This window comes from Budorcas taxicolor, chromosome 22, assembly GCF_023091745.1.
Source record: "Budorcas taxicolor isolate Tak-1 chromosome 22, Takin1.1, whole genome shotgun sequence".
Classification (NCBI taxonomy): Eukaryota; Metazoa; Chordata; class Mammalia; order Artiodactyla; family Bovidae; genus Budorcas; species Budorcas taxicolor.
Window position 1 is genome coordinate 8804283 of NC_068931.1, and position 21573 is coordinate 8825855.

Here is a 21573-nt window from a genome sequence, read left to right on the forward strand (position 1 = left end):
AATTGTTTTCTCTTGGAAAATAATTATCCCAAAAATTTGGCCTAAAAAATGTAATGCAAGTGTTTCCTGATTATGAGTTTGCTTTCAAGCAGGAGCTAGGTTGTAGAAAGAAGTAATGAAGGCCAGTCCATGTCCATTCTAAACAAACTCTCCTTTCTAGTTCAAGGGGTCTTGACCTTAAATGTGGGGAAAAGATGATATGCACTGGTTATGCATATGCATATATGCATGGTGGTGTTGGTCTCTCAGGCGTGTCCTACTCTTTGTGACCTCATGGACGGTAGCCCGCGAGGCTCCTCTCCATGGAACTCTCCAGGCAAGAATACTGGAGTGGGTAGCCACTCCTTTCTCCAGGGGATCTTATTGACCCAGGGGCTGAACCCAGGTCTCCTGCACTGCAGGCAGATTCCTTACCGTGTGAGCCACCAGAGAAGCCCCATTAACACATGCACACATGTGCATGTTAACATATATTTATCAAATGACTCCATGCTTAGAGAATTCACCTCATCACACACTGACCGGAAGAATCAATGTTTTAAATACTGTGGAGCCTTTTTTAAAATCAGGGCTGGATTTTTCATTTCTTTGACCAATCCAATTTCCAAGATTGTCATCAAACTACTTCTGAAAGAGGCTGGGCAGATTGAAAGACAAGAAACACACACTCCTCAAAGAGTTGAACACGACTGAATGACTGAACAACAGCAATCTCTGACTCAATGGGCATGAGTTTGAGCAAACTCAGGGAGATGGTGATGGACAGAGAACCCCAGTGTGCTGCAGTTAATGGGGTCGCAAAGAGTCAGACACGACTTAGTGACTAAACAACAGGTGAAAACAATATTGTTATTAAATTGGTGGGTGTTAGCAACAAACAGTTTCAAAAAAGGTGTCCATGATATGCAAGAATCATCAATGGTTAGAAAATCATGATGTTCGATATAAAAATACTATTTTTTAATTCCAACAAGTAAAATCAGTCACATTTCCAGAGTCATTGCTTTAGTAAATCCACAAGAAGAGGAGAAGACAAGGTAGCAATGTCAGTTACTGGCTGCTGCTAACACATGGCTTCAGGATTTAACTCAGAGCTGGTAACCTTAAGCTCCTAACCTGCTGAAAATCTGACCTAAGTGTGCACTCCTGAGAAATTGGAACTAAAGGAGAACAGAGGTAAAAGATGATCTCAATAACATTTGAAGTTGTCTTTGTAACCTTGAGCAAGGATAAGTTCTTCAAGTTGTTTTCCATTAAAAGTAGCTAAGAATACACAGAACCCAAAAGTGTTAAAATATGAAATAAGATTCTATATTTCAACAACCCAGCAGTATATATTGATGTATGTAGTAAGTTCTCAGCAAATGGTAGCTATTACAATAAACACTGTACAAATAAAAATGAGCAAACAACTAGAAGTGTATATTTAGTTCAATAAAATACAAATTAAAATGATCTTTTTGGCCTATCAACTAGGGAAGTATTAAAAAACAATAATATATACTGTTGGCTATACAGTGAGCATGCTTATACATTGCAGGTGAGTACAAATATAAATTTGATATAATTTTCTAATGGACAATTTGGCAGTGTGTATAAAATACTGAAAAAAAAAACATTCTTTTGAAAAAGTCTATTTCTAGGAATTTAACCTAAGCCATTTTTTAAATGTCTAAAGATGTATCTGCCCATGCATATTTACTGCAGTATTGATGACATGTGAAAGTGAAAGTGTCAGTCTCTCAGTCGTGTTTCACTCTTTGAACCCCATGGACCATAGCCTGCCAGGCTCCTCTGTCCACGGAATTATCCAGGCAAGAATACTGGAATGGGTAGCCGTTCCCTTCTCCAGGGGATCTTCCCAACCCAGGGACTAAACTCAGGTCTCCCACATTCCAGGCAGATTTATATATCTAATAATAGAAGTAAGCAGATTTTTAAAAAATAGATTATATTAAATTACAGTATAATCACCCAATGACTTTTATGCAAACATAAAAAGCCATGATATGATCTTAAGACCTAAATGCAACCAGTATAAAAAGTGAAACAATGCAATGGTTATGTCTTCTTTTAAAAAAAAAGATCATAGCTTCTATCCTGGTTTAAAATTCAAATGAACACATATACCCACCTACACAGCACACACATAGGGGCTCACTGTTTCTCTAAGAATTTCTCCCAATATTTGTTTTCTTTTGAACAAAGTCTTCTTTCTTCAGTTTAATTCAACTGAATACAGCATTCAAGTGCACACAGCCAAAAACATAGCCAATTCATGTCTACATTAGCTTTCAGCATTAAGAGCTTCACTAAGAGTTTCAAAATAGCAAAATTATGTCTCATAACGCTTGAATGTCTTGTGGGAAAGTGTCTTTAGGTGGGCAAACTGTATACGAATTTAAGATACATAATTGAGCTCTATGGAGGTGACATGGTTTCCTCAAAGAGTCTCAGAACTTTCTATTACACCAAACTAAAAAAGTCGTTCATCAGAGATCCTGTATTGCTATGGTTCCCAAAATATTCTGAAAATGAGGATCTAAGACAAAATTGCCAGCTTTTGAGGAGAGTAATAATACCCATATGTGACTTCCATGCATTTGTCTCTGACTCCTAAATAAGCCTGTATTCTACGTGCTGTTCAATACCTTATCAAAGATGCTTCCCAGATCTCAGGGCCAAGGAGAGGTGGTATCTACCCTGATGGTTTGGTTCCTCTTAGAAAACAAAAGTTAAAAGAGCCTTCATTTGTTTTTTCCTTTGACATAATTGTTAGGAAGAGATGTTTTCAACAGTTCAGTCTTTCTCATCAGGGTATCTCCATATGCCCTGCCTCCCCCAACACTCCTTATATGACTCAGAAGAGGTGACAAGGGAAAAACTAATCTCAGGCAGAGCTAACTACCTCGGCTAATTCCCAACAGTAAAACACTCTGCCTCCAACACTTTTCCCCTGCAGTGTGTCATCTTTTGAAAAATCCTGTGTGGTGGCCAGTATTTCCTCTTACTTCTGTTATTACAACCTGTATACTGAGACTCAGAGGCTTAAGCAGTGGACCAGGACAAAGTGATCAGTAAGTGATGGAGCCATTTTTGCTCCAAAATCTATGCATTTTCCATTGTGCTATATCATCTGATATAAAACATACTGTGGTGTGAATTCAGTCTTGACAGAATTTTATAAGGGAGAAATCTTCTAATACAAATTACTTTCCTCCTAGTCTATTTTTCACTTGCTTAACTCCATTTCCTGAATTGTTCCTACACATTTGTATCTAAGACATCTTCCAGAATTACCTGTTACAAAATAAATAATTTATGATTTCCCACTTTTAATGCACGAACACAATGTTCTATAAAGTACAAACAATTTTTTCTCCCCTCCTATCTCTAAGAATAATTCCTTCTTTATCAACAAGGCTAATAAAATAGAGTGTATCATCTGAAAATTAATTTGTTGTTGATGTGGGAATGGAATATAGAGATTTCCACTACTTTACTTGCTATATCTAAGAAATGGATTAACTATAACCAAAAGGACATTGTTCTGCCTACAGCTAGTTGCCAAAGGCCACATGAAATTCAACCAGAACTACATGCTACAAAACCTGTATGTCATTATTCCAGATAATATCTTAACACATCAGATCCCAGCAGTTAATCAAAATTTTAGTAAGTATTTATTTACAGTAAAATGGATCAGCTATAGGGTGGTATTTTCAGTCAAATAATATCTTTGTAATATTCAGATAATTCAGACATAGTGTTGGACCAATATAATTTCACAGCATTTTAAATCACATTTTAAATCACCGGACTTCCCTGGTGGTCCAGTGGTTAAGACTCTGTGATTCCACTGCAGAGGGAATGGGTTTAACCCCTGGACAGTGAACTTAAGATCCCGCATGCCTTGCATTGTGGCCAAATAAATAAGTAAATCACATGCAAACTGAAGTATTATTCTTTATTTTCAGCAGCATTCTTTTTCATAAAATAACCCAAGATCCCCAGTTTTACTTCTTAGGACAGCATATCATTTAATAAACTTCAGATATGTTTTGGTACACTGCTGCTGCTGCTGCTAAGTTGCTTCAGTCGTGTCCGACTCTGTGCGACCCCACAGACAGCAGCCCACCAGGCTCCGCCATCCCTGGGATTCTCCAGGCAAGAACACTGGAGTGGGTTGCCATTTCCTTCTCCAATGCATGAAAGTGGAAAGTGAAAGTGAAGTCATTGAGTCATGTCCAACTCTCAGTGACCCCATGGACTGCAGCCCACCAGGCTCCTCCGTCCATGGGATTTTCCAGGCAAGAGTACTGGAGTGGGGTGCCATTGCCTTCTCCATTTGGTACACTACTCTATCCAAAATCTTACCTCTGCTCTTAACTCATAGACCACTCTGTCATTGCTGTTTTGAGATTTTGATTCTTCCCTTATAAGTCCTGATACTTCTTCCATTTCATTTTTATGTTGACTATGAAGAATGTCAAACTGCAAAAAGAAAAATTCATAATCACAAATTACAAAGGCTGGTTCCAGGATAATTAGTCTTTCATTTTGCTTTCAGGTTTTTTTTTTGTTTGTTATGCGGAATCTGATAGGTTTTGTTGTTGCTATTATAGGTTTTGCAGTTGAACAGTGTATTTCTTTACACTTGCAGCTGAAAAATCCTGTGTTGTTGGAAAAGCAAATCAGCAAATATTCATTAATCTAAATCCACCAATTGGAAATTAGACAAATCTTCATTACCTCCACAGATTCTTAATAATTGACCAACCAGATTCTAAACTAATCCAATTAATTCTGATCTTTCACTCTTGAATATTAGTACGATAGTACTCTTTGTAATCCTACTTATGTATATTTGCTATGAAATATAAATAGTGCATAGATCATAGCAGAGATAAATTTGGGCACTGGAAACAATGCATCTATATGACACTCAAGTTTGTAAGACGTATGTAGAACATCTATAGAAGATGCCAATTAATTGCCATAGAAAACTACGGCAGGAAAATAATACAAACAAACTCTGGCACATGCAGACAATGGAATATTGTTCAACACTAAAAAGAAATGAGCTGTCAGACAAATGAAGAGACATGGAGGAAATTTAACGCATATTACTAAGTGGAAGAAGTCTATCTGAAAAGGTTACATACTGTATAATTCCATCTTTATGACATTCTAGAAAAGGCAAAACTATGAAGACAGTAAAAAGATCAGTGGTTTCCAGGGACTGGAGGAGGAAGTGATGAATCGGTGGAACATAGAGGATTTTTAGGGCAGAGAAATTATTCTGTATGATAAACTCTAATGATGGATACATGTTGCTACAATAGTGAAGGTCGCTCAGTTGTGTCCAACTCTTTGAAACCCCATGGACTGTAGCCTGCCAGACTCCTCTGTCCATGGGATTCTTCAGGCAAGAACACTAGAGTTGCCATTCCCTTTTCCAGGGGATCTTCCTGACCTAGAGATGGAACCTGGGTCTCCTGCACTGCAGGCAGATTCTTTAACATCTAATCCATGAGAGAAGCCCATATAGTTTTACATGTATAACATGTTGCTATTTGTCTAAAGCAATAGAATGTATAAAACCAAGTGAACCTTAAAGTAATTTGGGTGACTGTGTGTCAATAAATGAATAAATGGGGTGAAGGATTTTGATAATGAGGGAAGCCACATATGAATGTGGGGTGGGAATTATATGTAAGTAAGTGTAAGTGAAAGTCACTCAGTCGTGACCGACTCTTTGCAACCCTATGGACCATGGAATTCTCTAGGCCAGAATACTGGAGTGGGTAGACTTTCCCTTCTCCAGGGGATCTTCCCAACCCAGGGATCGAAACCAGGTCTCCCCATTGCAGGTGGATTATTTACCAGCTGAGCCACAAGGGAAGCCCAAGAATACTGGACTATCCCTTCTCCAGTGAATCTTCCTGACCCAGGAATCAAACTGAGGTCTCCTGCATTGCAGGCAGATTCTTTACCAACTGAGCTATCAGGCAACACCACCTTCCATTCAATCTTGCTGTGAACTTACAACTACAGGAAAAAAAAATTATCTATAAAAATAAACATAAGAATGAGAAAAATCCTAGAAATGCAAACAATGATTTTTCCCTGTAGCTGTTCTTATAATTAGAAGTTTTCAGCAGAATCATAACATTTAATATGTGGATATATGCACATGTGCTTTTTGTTTTATTAACATGTTTTCTTCATACTATGTAGGTTTCCAGAATTAAAATTACATAATTGGCATACAACCAGACAATAAATCAGAATATAAAAGCTATCATTATATCACTTATGTAAAATTTTTAAATAATGTTACTCATGTTATTATTATTAATAATAATATTGCATGCTTAGTCACTTAGAAATGTCCAATTCTTTGCGACCCTATGGACTGCAGCTCACCAGGCTCTTCTGTTCATGAAATTCTCCAGGCAAGGATACTGGAATGGGTTGCCATTTCCTACTCCAAACAGTAATATTAAGCATATACTAATCTCAAGAAACCAGGCTTGATATATAGTTCCTTACTTAATGCTGACTGTAATCCTTTCTGTTAGGTCTGATTATTACCCCTTAAAGAAAAATAAACCACATTTTTACTAGGCTTAAGTAACATTCTCGAATTCACAAAGCTAATAACTGGGGGAAGAAAATTTAAGAACATTCCTGCCAAATTCATTACCTGAGTTACTAATCATAAACCAATGCTCCATCTATAATTAGAAAACTAAGTGTCTTAATAATATTCTGAAAGGCAATAAGCTTATAGAAACAGATAGCAGAAGGAGCATAACAGAAGACCCCATCACCCCAACATACTGGAAATGGACCACAGTGAAAGGAGGAGCTGATTTGCCAACTACACAAAGGCTCCACGTTCAGAGCTGGTAATGTGGAAAATACACCATGCGAGGCAGGAGTGAAACAGGACATCATGCAACAAAGTCCACTAAAAGGCTGTCTCCACACGTTTCTCTCCACTTTCATGTCAGTTAAATAGATAGCGTGGCATTAATCTCTGGCCAAAATAAAATAAAAGTCACTTTTCTAATAAAAGAATAACAAATTGCAAGCAACAGTTTTGGGACTGTGTTCACCAGAGTCAACTTTAACTCATGCTGGTAATTGAGTGCCCCTCACTTCACTTCTGAAATCTTGGTCATTACTTCCCAGGGAACTAGATCAATAATGAGCCCTTCCATTGTCAACAGAACTTTCAATAAACCCCTCAAAGGAGAGAAGAGGGAGGAAAATACATTTTTATACATGGCAGTAGAGGAATCCACATCAATTACATAAAATAATTCCATTTCATTCATCATTGTGAGTGGAAAATCAAGGATCTCTGGACATAGGTAGAACCTCAAGAGTATGAAAAAGATGTGACCAGGACTAAGGAATAGAATGTCTGATGGAAAAAACAAAACAGGAACAATGATACAATTTAAGATATGAAAGAGAATGTTTTATTAAAAATTTAATCATCTTGAGGAAAAAACAAATACATAATTGTTTTTGTTGTTCAGTCCCTAAGTCATGTCCAACTCTTTGTAACTCCATGGACTAAAGCATGCCAGGCTCCTCTATCCTCAATATCTCCTGGAGTTTGCTCAGATTCATGTCCATTGAGTCAGTCAAGCTATTTAACCATCTCATCCCCTGTCGCCCCCTTCTCCTCTTGTCCTCAGTTTCTCCCAGCATCAGGAAAGAATGTTTTTCCAATGAGTTAGCTCTTCGCATCAGGTGGTCAAAGCATTGGAGCTTCAGCTTCAGCATCAGTCCTTCCAGGGTTGATTTCCTTTAGGACTGACTGATTTGATCTCCTTGCAGTTCCAAGGATTCTCAAGAGTCTTCTCCAGCACCACAATTAGAAAGCATCAATTTTTCAGTGCCGAGACTTCTTTACGGTCCAATTCTTACACCCATACATGACTACCAGAAAAACCATAGCTTCGACTATACAGACTTTTACTGAGAAAGTAATGTCTCTGCTTCTTGCTATGCTGTCTAGGTTTATATATTTAATATGCTGTCTAGGTTTACATATTTATAAATATATATTACACTCATAAATTAAGGACAAAGCGATTTCAAATTTTAAAGAACAATAAAATAACATTTTTAGCATATGTTTAGTCATCCTTCAAATAAAATTTACTAGAATAGTTATAAGACAGAGTTAAATATTGGAGGGTACCCATTTCCTCAATGCATTCAGTCCTTTGGACAGCTCATGCACACTCATGGCATTGCATGTCAATCAGAACTCTAACAACCTCCAAATGTCTAATTCCATCCTAAAGGTGTTCCCCTGAACTCCTCATCCACACACCCAACTTTCTACTTCTCACTTCCATAGGATTCTAAAGCTTAACATTTTGAAAAGACTAAGTACTTCTTCAAATGCTCCTCTGCTGTGCTGTGCTTAGTTGCTCAGTCATGTCCAACTCTGTGCGACCTCATGGAGTGCAGCCCACCAGGCTCCTATTCCATGGGGATTCTCCAGGCAAGAACACTGGAGTGGGTTGCCATGCTCTCCTCCAGGGGATTTTCCCAACCCAGGGATTGAACCCAGGTCTCCTGCATAGCAAGTGGATTCTTTACCATCTGAGCCTCCAGGGAAGGGCAAGAATACTGGAGTGGGTAGCCTGTCCCTTCTCCAGGGGATCTTCCCAACCCAGGAATTGAACCAGGGTCTCCTGCATTGCAGGTGGATTCTTTACCAGCTGAGCCTCCAGGGAAGCCCTGTTCCTGTTAGTCTTTGCCATTTCAGCAAATATCACTTCTATCCTTCCCTTTGATCAAGCCCAAAATATTTCACTTATGCTTAATATTTTTTCTTTGGTGTGCCATATTCAGACTAAAAACAAATCAACTGAACTTAGCCTTCACATAATTTATTAAATCCATTCACTTTCTAACTTCACCACTACTGCCCTTGTCAACCACCATGATCTCGGTTATTTTAATAAGCTGCCACACTTTCGGCTTCTCCTTGTGGATCTGTATTTTCTTTCTCAAAACAGCAGTCAAATAAAGCTTTTTATAAAGTAAATCAAATCATGTAATTCCTGTATTCAAATCTTTCCTCAGGCTTCCCAATCCATTCAGAGTATAAATCAAAATTTTTACTAGCCTCTTAGTTCTATAACCATCAGTTCTGGTCTCTATTTATTCCAACCCCTGATTCTAAACCAGCCACTCTGACCTCATGGTTCCTACAGACTTCAGACAAGCAAGAACAAAGAAGAAAATAAAAACAATAAATAAAATAGTATAGAGCTAAAGCAATTAAAACAATATAACAGAAAAAATGATTAGCATATTAATGAAACAACTATACTCCCTCCTATTAAAACAATGAGTTATTTTCTTTAACAGGTTCTTGCTGGGGGCAAATCAATGAATTCTTCCCAGTCTTGTTTCAAATAATGAAAACGAAAAGAGTGGAAAACAAAACAGAACCCTAGTTTCCTTCCTACTCTAAAAGATTCTAGAGTCACAGTATTTAAGTTTCCCAACCACACACCTTGCTACATTAGAAATATCTTTGTTACATAGGTAAAGAAAAAATGAGTTATTTTGATCATTTAAACATATTTTGAACTCAAAACCACCTTAATTTTGCCACTTAGCTCTTCAACTTAAGGTTTAAATTAATGGTGTGTGCTTAGTCTTTCAGTCTTGTCTCTCTGCAGCTGCATGGACTGTAGCCCACTAGCCTCATTCATGGAATTTTCCAGGCTAGAATACTGGAGTGGGTTGCTATCTCCTACTCCAGAGAACTTTCCAGACACAGGGATCGAACCCACGTCTCTTGTGTCTCCTCCATTGGCAGGTGGATTCTTTACCACTGGCACTACCTGGGAAACCTTTGGATTAATGGAGCTGTAACTAAAAATCTCTATTTAGCAACTGAAAAGTTAAAAGTCATGGACAGGCAGATGCTAAAAGTTATTAATTCAGCAGAATTATGAGTGTCATCCACAAATGATATATCACAGCAGTTAAATTGGATATGACAGAAATAGGAAGTGTCTGATTAAGTGAATGAGTCAGCATCAGAAAACATTTTCCAAGTTTATGTCCTTTTATATAAAATTCATTTAAGTGTAGTCTCTTGCTGCAATAGTTGTTTTTTTTTTTTGAAATTGCATCATAATATAATTCCAGAATTTCTCTTCAAAGTTCCTCTTTTCATACTGCAGTATTTGTGAGAGGTTAAATCAGGCAACTTATCATATCTCTGACTTCAGAAATATCTGCCATAATTCACTTCTGGAAAATTAGTAACATTACATGTAAATATTTACTTTAATACATTTAGATTACCATAAAGTGGAAAATCTTTCTGGGGACAAAGTCTAGAAAACAAAAATATTGTATCACATAAATTATTTTCTTATTTAATTGGATAATATAGGAGAAGGAAAATGCATTCAATGTTCAGTTAATCACCAAACATCATGGTTTCTTTCACTTGTATATTTCTCAACTTTCCACATCTCTGCACATCCCCCACCAAGCTTAGGGCATCTGATTATTTCTTTCCGGATTACGTGACAGACTCAGAACTGTTTTTTCATCACCCATGTCTCCCAATCTCTTCTTTATACCAAACTTTGAGTCATTTTTTATTATAATCATATTGACCTTAATCAACACACTTCAGTGGCTCTTCCCATTGCCTTCATGTTGATACATAACATTTATAATTTGGCTTTAGGGATAAATATTGACTATCAACTAGTTCAGAATATATGACCAAGTGTTTAACAGTTAGGCAGGTGAGGATACCAGATTCTCATGAAAAGTGAGGAATGTAGGATGGAGATTGTTCCAGCAGAAGGCCACGCAGGCACCTCCCTGGTGCTCCAGGGGTTACGACTTCACCTTCCAATGTACAGGGTGCAGGTTCCATTCTGGACAGGCAGCTAAGATCCTACATGCTCAAAGCCAAAGAAACCCAAAACAAAAACAGAAGGAATATTGTGACAACCTGAATGAAGACTGAAAAAAAGAACTAGGAGAAGGTGCTCCAAATACCACTGTCCCAGGGACAGCTAGCAACAAGGTTCAGCTCTTTCAAATAACTTGAATTAACCATAAGCATACAGAGAAGCCTCCAAAATTTCATCACTTACAGATTCAAAACTTAGTCAAATATTCTTTTAAGTAAACTTTACCTAATTCCCTCCTTCAGCCTGAAAAAATGGTAGTAAACAGACTAAAGAATGTGTAACTACCATGAATGCAAATTTTACTGTATCTTTCAAGTCAAAATAAAACACTGATTTTAGTGGTCTTTAAACTCTTTTGCTCTCAGGCTAAAGTATCCTTTACCTTTTTAAAGTGTGTCTTAAAATATTATATTTATTTAGATTCAAAAAATAAAATTTCTGGTGAATTTTAACTATTGGCATTTTAAGTAAAATGGTTGTATCATGCTTCACGCTGCTGCTGCCACTAAGTCACTTCAGTCATGTCTGACTCTGTTTGACCCCATAGACGGCAGCCCACCAGGCTCCCATGTCCCTGGGATTCTCCAGGCAAGAACACTGGAGTGAGTTGCCATTTCCTTCTCCAATGCATGAAAGTGAAAAATGAAGGTGAAGTCACTCAGTCATGTCCAGCTGTTCGCGACCCCATGGACTGTAGCCTACCAGGCTCCTCTGTCCATGGGATTTTCCAGGCAAGAGCACTGGAGTGGTTGCCAGTTCCTTCTCCAATACTTCATGCAATGACATATAAAAACCACATAAATGTGATATTCACTCTCATCTGTTAAAAAAAATTATATCGATAATTTTATTTCTTAAATTTTTATTTCTATTCCATCTCTTTCATGTCATCATACTGTAACATATGTTTATACTTGAAAAGGTTTTTACTCTATAAGATGAAATAGAAATATGTGCATAAAATATGTATGCATATATTATGATTGTAAGGTTCCAAATGTTGAAAAGTGTATCTTGGATTGAATTATTTTAAAGATTATTTCAGGTACATGGTTTCATAAAAATAAAATCAGATAGCACATATTGTGATACATAATTTTTAAATATAAATTTATCATTTACTGGCAATGCATCTTTTAATGAGATGGACACATTTTTCCAATTAGTTTGTGTATCCATGGATGAAATTACTTATTGATAGAAATGGAATAAGAATTATCATCAGTTTTATTTATTCTTTTTTAAATATGAACCCTGAGAAAAGTTGATCACACATCAGTTTGTTAGTGCTACGGGGACATCCAAAAACCACATGCTTCTTATAGGAAGAACACACTACCTAAGAGAACACTCTGGAACAATTACTGACATTAAACTTATTGATCCAACCAACCTTTTATAAGAAATATAGAGGACAGAGAAACATATTAAATAGCACCACTGGATGCAATCTCTAAAACTCAAAATAAAACTTTACAAGATAAATGACTTGGCTTTTTAAGTAAATTATAAAAAGAAAAAAAGAAGAAAGAAATATAAAGAAAAATCTACATATTAAAACACACTTACAAAGACATATCCAATTAAAATGTCTGAGCTTCATTTGAGTTTTTATTCAAATGAGTCATCTGTGAAAATAAAATTGATGTTTATTTAAAAACTGGACATTTGAACACTGAGTATTTGATATTAGCAAAGTAATGTTAATTTCTTAGGTTTGAAAATGATATTGCTGTGTTTAACAAAAAAAAAAGGCTTATGTTTTGAGATATAAATGAAAATGCTTCTCAGATGGAATAATGCAATTGGGAAGGGGGATGAAGATCACAGAGGTTTAAAAAAGTCCAGCCATGAGACAAAAAATATTAAATATAGTTTATGGGGTTCCTTGGGGTTCTTTATAGTATTTTCTGTTTTTGTATACAGAACGTGAAACTACAGAACATTAAAGTTTTTAGGGAGGCAAAAGTGTGTTTTAGATTTTTAATTTTAGAAAACAGGATGTTTAAGGATTAGCATCATTTAACTCTTAATTAAATATTGACTGAAGCTGCACATGATTACCATAGTGTAAGACTAGAGGAAAACAACAGGATGGGAAAGACTAGAGATCTCTTCAAGAAAATTAGAGATACCAAGGGAACATTTCATGCAAAGATGGGCTCGATAAAGGACAGAAATGGTATGGACCTAACAGAAGCAGAAGATATTAAGAAGAGGTGGTAAGAATACACGGAAGAACTGTACAGAAAAGATCTTCATGACCAAAATAATCATGATGGTGTGATCACTCACTTAGAGCCAGACATCCTGGAATGTGAAGTCAAGTGGGCTTTAGAAAGCATCACTACAAACAAAGCTAGTGGAGGTGATGGAATTCCATTTGAACTATTTCAAATCCTGGAAGATGATGCTGTGAAAGTGCTGCACTCAATGTGCCAGCAAATTTGGACAACTCAGCAGTGGCCACAGGACTGGAAAAGGTCAGTTTTCATTCCAATTTCAAAGAAAGGCAAAGCCAGAGAATGCTCAAACTACCGCACAATTGCACTCATCTCACATGCTAATAAAAAGTCATACTCAAAATTCTCCAAGCCAGGCTTCAGCAATACATGAACCGTGAACTTCCTGATGTTCAAGCTCGTTTTAGAAAAGGCAGAGGAACCAGAGATCAAATTGCTAACATCCGCTGGATCATGGAAAAAGGAAGGGGGTTCCAGAAAAACATCTATTTCTCCTTTATTGACTATGCCAAAGCCTTTGACTGTGTGGATCACAATAAACTGTGGAAAATTCTGCAAGAGATGGGAATACCAGACCACCTGACCTGCCTCTTGAGAAATCTGTATGCAGGTCAGGAAGAAACAGTTAGAACTGGACATGGAACAACAGACTGGTTCCAAAGAGGAAAAGGAGTACATCAAGGCTGTATATTGTCACCCTGCCTATTTAACTTACATGTAGAAAACATCATGAGAAATGCTGGGCTGGAAGAAGCACAAGCTGGAATCAAGACTGCCGGGAGAAACATCAGTAACCTCGGATATGCAGATGACACCACCCTTATGGCAGAAAGTGTAGAGGAACTAAAAAGTCTCTTGATGAAAGTGAAAGAGGAGAGTGAAAAAGTTGGCTTAAAGCTCAACATTCAGAAAACGAAGATTGTGCCATCTGGTCCCATCACTTCAGGGGAAATAGATGGGGAAACATTGGAAACAGTGTCAGACTTTATTTTTTTGGGCTCCAAAATCACTTCAGATGGTGATTGCATCCATGAAATTAAAAGACCCTTACTCCTTGGAAGGAAAGTTATGACCAACCTAGATAGCATATTCAAAAGCACAGACATTACTTTGCCAATACAGGTCCATTTAGTCAGTTCAGTTCAGTTCAGTTCATTTCAGTCGCTCAGTTGTGTCCAACTCTTTGCGACCCCATGAATTGAAGCATGCCAGGCCTCCCTGCCCATCACCAACTCCCGGAGTTCAGTCAGACTCACGTCCATAGAGTCCGTGATGCCATCCAGCCATCTCATCCTGTGTCGTCCCCTTCTTCTCCTGCCCCCAATCCCTCCCAGCATCAAAGTCTTTTACAATGAGTCAACTTTTCGCATGAGGTGGCCAGAGTACTGGATTTTCAGCTTCAGCATCATTCCTTCCAAAGAAATCCCAGGGCTGATCTCCTTCAGAATGGACTGGTTGGATCTCCTTGCAGTCCAAGGGACTCTCAAGAGTCTTCTCCAACCCCACAGTTCAAAAGCATCAATTCTTCAGCGCTCAGCCTTCTTCACAGTCCAGGCTATGGTTTTTCCAGTGGTCATGTATGGATGTGAGAATGGGACTGTGAAGAAAGCTGAGGACGACAGAGGATGAAATGGCTGGATGGCATCACCGACTCGATGGACATGAGTTTGGGTGAACTCTGGGAGTTGGTGATGGACAGGGAGGCCTGGCGTGCTGCGATTCATGGGGTTGCAACGAGTCAGACACAACTGAGCAACTGAACTGAACTGAACTGAAGACTAGGAAAAATCAAATACTCATGTTTGAATATATTTTATTAGGGCTAAGGTGTGTGATTTAACTTCACCAAGTAAGAAATTAGTACCAACTTTGGTCATAGTGAAAGAATATCTTTTCTGCAACGTTTTAGAATTTGAAATGTTTTTCTTTGTTTTCCTGTTTAGTCTCGGTCTCTTGATGACCTATGCATCTGATGACCTATGTATCTGACCCTGGTAGCTCAGCTGGTAAAGAATTTGCCTGCAATTCAGGAGACCCCAGTTCAATTCCTGGATGGGTAGATCCCCTAGAGAAGGGTTAGGCTACCCATTCCAGTAATCTTGGGCTTCCCTATTGGCTCAGATGGTAAATAATCCAGTCGCAATGTGGGAGATCTGGTTTCAATCCCTGGGTCTGGGAGATGCCCTGGAGGAGAGCATGGCAACCCACTCCAGTATTCTTGCCTGGAGACTCCACATGGACAGAGGAACCCGACGGGCTACAGTCCATGGGGTCCCAAAGAGTTGGACACGACTGAGCAACTAAGTATATGCACCCGAACATCTGTCAAAATCAAAGCTTTCATTTAGAAAAATAGTATCATTTTAAAATGTTAACCTCTTGCTTCAGACATGCATAAAACAGATAATGTTAATGTATTTTCTTATGGGAAACAGATGGAATAGGAAATGGCAACCCACTTCAATATTCTTGCCTGGAGAATCCCATGGCTAGAGGAGCCTGGTGAATTATGGCCCATGGGATCGCGAAGAGTTGGACACAACTGAGCAACTAAGCGTGCATGGGAAACAGAAAATCATGTCTCATAATTTTTTCTAAATATTAGAAAATTTAATGATGTTTCCATTTAAAAAAATCAGCATGTTTATGTTCTTTATTGAGTTGTCATAGGAATAATTGGTAAGAAGGCAGATTATAGAAATTCAATTAAAAAATCTACATAAGTTGAAAGAAGCAATTTAAAGTTGCACTTTTATGAGATGTCCAGCATGGGTAAATTTACAGTATTACATTAGATCAGTGATTACCTAAAGCTGTGGGGATTTTAGGGAACTAAGAAGTGACTGCTGAAAGATCTGTTTCCTTGGAGGCAGAGATGGTAAAGAATCTGGCTCCAACACAGGAGACATGGGTTCAATCCCTGGGTTAGGAAGATCCCCTGGAGAAGGAAATGGCAACCCACTCCAGTACTTTTGCCTGAGCCTTGTGGGCTACAATCCATGGGGTCACAAAGGGTCAGACAACACTAAGCACGCACGCATGCTAAAGGATCTAGGGTTTCTTTCTCAACCGATGATGATTATGGTGACAGTTGCACAAGTCTGTGAATATATTAAAAACCATTGTATTATGCTCTTTACAATGAAATGCATGGTATGTGAATTATATCTCTTGTTGTTGCTTAGTTGTTAAGTCATATCTGACTTCCACTGGGCTTCAACCTGACAGGCTCCTCTGTCCATGGGATTCTCCAGACAAGAATATTGGAGTGGGTTGCCATTTCCTTCTCCAGAGGATCTTCCCAACCCAGGTACTGAACCCAGATCTCCTGCATTGGCAGCTGAATTCTTTACCACTGAGCCACCTGGTAAGCCTAAATTACATATAAATAAACCTATCAAAATATGTAAAAAGGAAAGATTAATCAAAAGAATTACAGCAATTAAATCTTCTAGTTTAATTTTAAGCCACAAAGAGCATCTGTTAGAAGCATTCTTAATCAAACAATCTGAAACACAATACAAGTTTTCACCTCTTAATTTGTCTTCTTGGCATCCCTATTTTAGGAAGAATCAAGAAGCCTCATCATCCACTTCTCTTTGTAGATAATTTATCATTGTGAATGTGATTCAAAATCAATTCGAAGATTTCATACTTAAACTCTGTCAATATTAAAATGGCACTTGAACTTTTGCATATGATGCTGTTTGTAATATAATTACACTACTCTTGGAAACATTCCATTTTACATGATTTTTCACTAATTTGGTGACTTGAAACTTGTTAATATGTTCTTCCTTTCCCCTCACATATGGCATTTCAAAATCATTGGAGATTTGAACCTGATCTGTGTAAGTCTTTCCCACGATGAAAGAGCTGACAAAATCAGTTTTCTTCTTTGGGACTTTGTGGCTTTTGTATAAACAATGCATTATCTAGAATCAGCAAAAACCATCTAAATAGTGAAAAACAAAGTCAGAACAATGGAAAATAGTCCAGAAGTAAGATGTCATAAACTATATAAAGCATTTCTTTCTTTTTATATTGATGTGGCTAACTAGGAGTACATGCAGCTCTTTCAATGCTAGTTATGTTAATACAACTGGAAAAGAGAAAAAAGCCATTGAGCAGAAAGAAACTAGAACTTGCAGAAAGAAGGTATGGTCAGGTTATAGATTTTTTTTGGTAAAGTTGATGTATTAAGGTTCTTTAGTGAAACAGACCAAGATATGTGTGTGTGTGTGTGTGTGTGTGTGTGCATGCACACACACTCTTAGTCACTCAGTCGTGTCTGACTCTTTGCAACCCCATGGACTATAGCCTGCCAGGTTCTTCTGGCCATGGGGATTCTCCAGGCAAGAATACTGGTGTGGGTTGCCATTTCCTTCTCCAGGGGATCTTTGTGACCCAAGGATTGAACCCAGGTCTCTCCCATTGTAGGCGGATTCTTTGCCATCTGAGCCCCCAGGGAAGCCCAAGAATACTGGAGTGGGTAGCCTATCTCTTCTTCAGGGGAATTTCCCAACCCACGGATCAAACTGGGGTCTCATGAATTGCAGGCAGATTCTTTACCAGCTGAGCCACCCGGGAAACCTATATATATAGTCAAAGCTATGATTTTTCAGTAGTCATGTACAGATATGAGGGTTGGACCATAAATAAGGCTGAGCACTGAAGAATTGATGCTTTCAAACTGTAGTGCTGGAGAAGACTCTTGAGAGTCCCTTGAACAGCAAGAAGATCAAACCAGTCAATCCTAAAAGAAATCAACCCTGAACATTCTTTGGAAGGACTGATGCTGAAGCTGAAGCTCCAATCCTTTGGCCACCTGATGCAAAGATCAAACTCATTGGAAAAGACTCTGATGCTGGGAAAGATTGAGGGCAGGAGGAGAAATAAGAAACAGATGATGAGATGGTTGGATGGCATCAATGACTCAATGAACATGAGTTTGAGCAAACTCTGGGAAATAGTGAAGGACAGGAAAGACACGTGCTACAGTCTCCAGGGGTCACAAAGAGTCAGACATTACCGAGCAAATGAACTGAACTGATACATACATAGAATTTCATTTATTTTTATTTTCCATAAAAATGTTTATCATAGGGAATTGGCTCACTTGACTATGGAGGCTGACAATCCCCAATATGTACAGTCAGCAAGCTGGAGACCAGGGAGACCCAGTGGTAAAAGCTCCAATCCAAGTTAAAAGACCTGAGAACCAGAAAGGCTCATGGTGGAGCTCCAATCTAAGTCCAATAGGCTCGAGATCCTCCATGAAAACTGGTTTCCATTAAGAGAAGAACTGGTATTCTAGGTCAAAGATATAGGCAAAAGGAATTCCCTGTTACTTGCATGTAGATCAGACTTTTTGTTTATTCGGGCCTTCAACTGATGAGATGAGGACCACCCACATCAGGAAGAGCAATGTGCTTTACTGAGTCTACTCATTCAAATGCTACTTTCATCTCAAAACACACTCATGGACACACTCAGAATAATGTTTGACCAGATACATGGGCACGTGGTAGTGGCCAAGCCAAGTTGAACTTTAATGTGAAATTATCACAATGGGTTTTGGAGATTTCCACACTGCCCAATCTCCTCTCCAGCTCATGTTTTAGAGCAGCAGATATCAATTCAAGGTGTGCAGCAGGATAATGAGCTTCTAAATACACAGATATATAATCATCAGTCATAACCAATTAAATCAAAATCTTTCAAGAGATACCTGGACATATATATTTTAAAAAATTATTTTCAGTTGAATCTAATGCATTTTGCTAACTTGGTACAATTGAAGAAAAAGATGATTTACTCTTCCTTTTATAATATCCAGATTATCCATGTGAGAACCCTCGTGAGATTTCATCAGCACCTCCTTTTGTGTATACTAGATGATGTTAATGTGAATATAGAATTATATATTCCATTGGCTTTGATCACAACCTCAGAACTATATTACAAAAGAAAATTGCCTCAAGTGACAATTACACATTCGAAAGTGCATTTCAAAGAATACTCTTTGTTCTACTGTGTCATCTGTGCCTTTTCAGTTCTCCCATATGATCTCTGTAAAAATACCAGCTAACGGAGCCTTCTGTCTTTATGATTTCTCCACTCTCTTTAAAACTACTGTACTAATTAGGATGCACCAGAGCCTAGAAGAGGAGGGCGTGATGCTCTGAGGCTCCACCATGTCCAGAGCTCTTTCTCATCTGAGCAGCTACACTCAGTTCCTCCCACGTAACATGCCACACTTGGAGCTGCTATCCTGGGCACAACCCTGAGGATGCCTCATTCAGACGCTGCTGTCTAGAAGTGATCAGTGGCCTAGAAAATAATCTAAGACCGGAACCCATTTACCAGGGGATAATAATTAGGGGACACAACGCGGGAAGGAGAGGGGGTACCAGTTGAGAGAATAACATTGAAATATATACATTATCACATGTAAAACAGATAGTTTCCCAGGTGGCACTAGTGGTAAAGAACCTGCGTGCCAACGCAATAGACGTAAGGGCCTCAGGTTCAATTCTTGGTAGGGAAGATACCATGGAGGAGGGCATGGTGACCCACTCCAGTATTCTTGCTTGGACCATCCCCATGTACAGAGGAGCCTAGCAGGCTACAGTCCATAGGGTTGCAGGGAGTCGGACATGACTGAAGCGATCTTGGCTAGTGGGAAATTGCTGTACAACACAGGAAGCTCAGCTCCGTACTCTGTAATGACCTTGAGGGGTGAAATGAGGGGAGTGAGGTAGGAGGGACGTTCCAGAGAGAGGAGATATATGTATACTTATGGCTGATTCATGTGTGTTGTATGGCAGATGGATGTGAGAGTTGGACTGTGAAGAAGGCTGAGCAGCGAAGAATTGATGCTTTTGAACTGTGGTGTTGGAGAAGACTCTTGAGAGTCCCTTGGACTGCAAGGAGATCCAACCAGTCCATTCTGAAGGAGATCAGCCCTGGGATTTCTTTGGAAGGAATGATGCTAAAGCTGAAACTCGGGTACTTTGGCCACCTCATGCGAAGAGTTGACTCACTGGAAAAGACTCTGATGCTGGGAGGGATTGGGGGCAGGAGGAGAAGGGGACGACCCAGGATGAGATGGCTGGATGGCATCACGGACTCAATGGACGCGAGTCTGACTGAACTCTGGGAGTTGGTGATGGACAGGGAGGCCTGGCATGCTTCAATTCATGGGGTCGCAAAGAGTCGGACACGACTGAGCGACTGAACTGAACTGAACTGTATGGCAGATATTAACACAACATTGTAATTATTCTCCAGTTAAAAACAAATTTGTGAAAAATGAAAAGGGATTGTGGAGGTGGTGGTTTAGTCACTAAGTCATGTCCGACTCTTGCAACCCTACTAGGCTCCTCTGTCCATGGGATTTTCCATGCAATAATACTGGAGTGGGTTGCCATTTCCTACTCCTGGGGATTTTCCCAACCAAGGGATCAAACCTGGGTCTCCTGCACCACAGGCAGATTTATTAATACAGTCCACGGAATTCTCAAGGCCAGAATACTGGAGTGGGTAGCTGTTCCCTTCTCCAGGGGATATTCCCAACCCAGGAATTGAACCAGCATCTCCTGCATTGCAGGTGGATACTTTACCAGCTGAGCTACCAGGGAAAAGGGGTTGAAAACCATATAAAACCCTGGACATAGAAGTTCATACCAGCCTTGTCCATAATTGCTAAAACTTGGAAGCAACCACGATATCCCTCAGCAGGTGATTGATAAACTTTGGTACATCCTTTCAATGGAATATTATTTAGCGCTAAAAAGAAAGGAGCTATTAATCCATGGGAACACATGGAGGAAAGTATATCATTAAATGAAAGAAGTCAATCTAAAAAGGTTACATACTGTGTGTCCAACTCTATGACATTCCGAAAAGGAAAATCTATGGAGACAATAAAATATCAGTGGTTACCAGGTGTTGGAAGGGCTGGGGCAAGGAAGGATGAATGCATGGAGCAGAGGATTTTTAAGACCATAAAAGCACTACATTTGATAGCATCATGGTGGATATGTATCAGGATAAGTTTGTCACAACCCATAGAACGTACCCTAAGGTACATTCACACTGAGACTGAACCCTAGGGTAAATGGTAGACCCTGAGTGATTATGTGTCAAGGAACTTTCATCCTTGGTAAAATGTGTACCATTCTGTTGAGTGATATTGACCATTGGAAAGGCTTTTATGGGTAGGGACAGGAGGTATATGGGAAATCTCCACTATGGAGAACAGTTCATGGATTCCTTTAAAAATTAAAAATATAAGTACCATGTGATCCAGCAATCCCACTTCTGGGTATATAACCAAA

At 38.8% G+C, this 21573-nt stretch overlaps 1 protein-coding gene across 1 annotated transcript in view; it reads right to left on the reverse strand.

Annotated features, from left to right (window-relative positions):
* CCDC102B (coiled-coil domain containing 102B) overlaps positions 1–21573 on the reverse strand; it is a 201932-nt gene that overhangs the window by 160121 nt on the left and 20238 nt on the right. The window contains exon 4 of the mRNA XM_052660597.1: positions 4378–4494. Within this exon, the coding sequence (XP_052516557.1) occupies positions 4378–4494 (117 nt within the window). The remainder of the gene's footprint in view (positions 1–4377; positions 4495–21573) is intronic.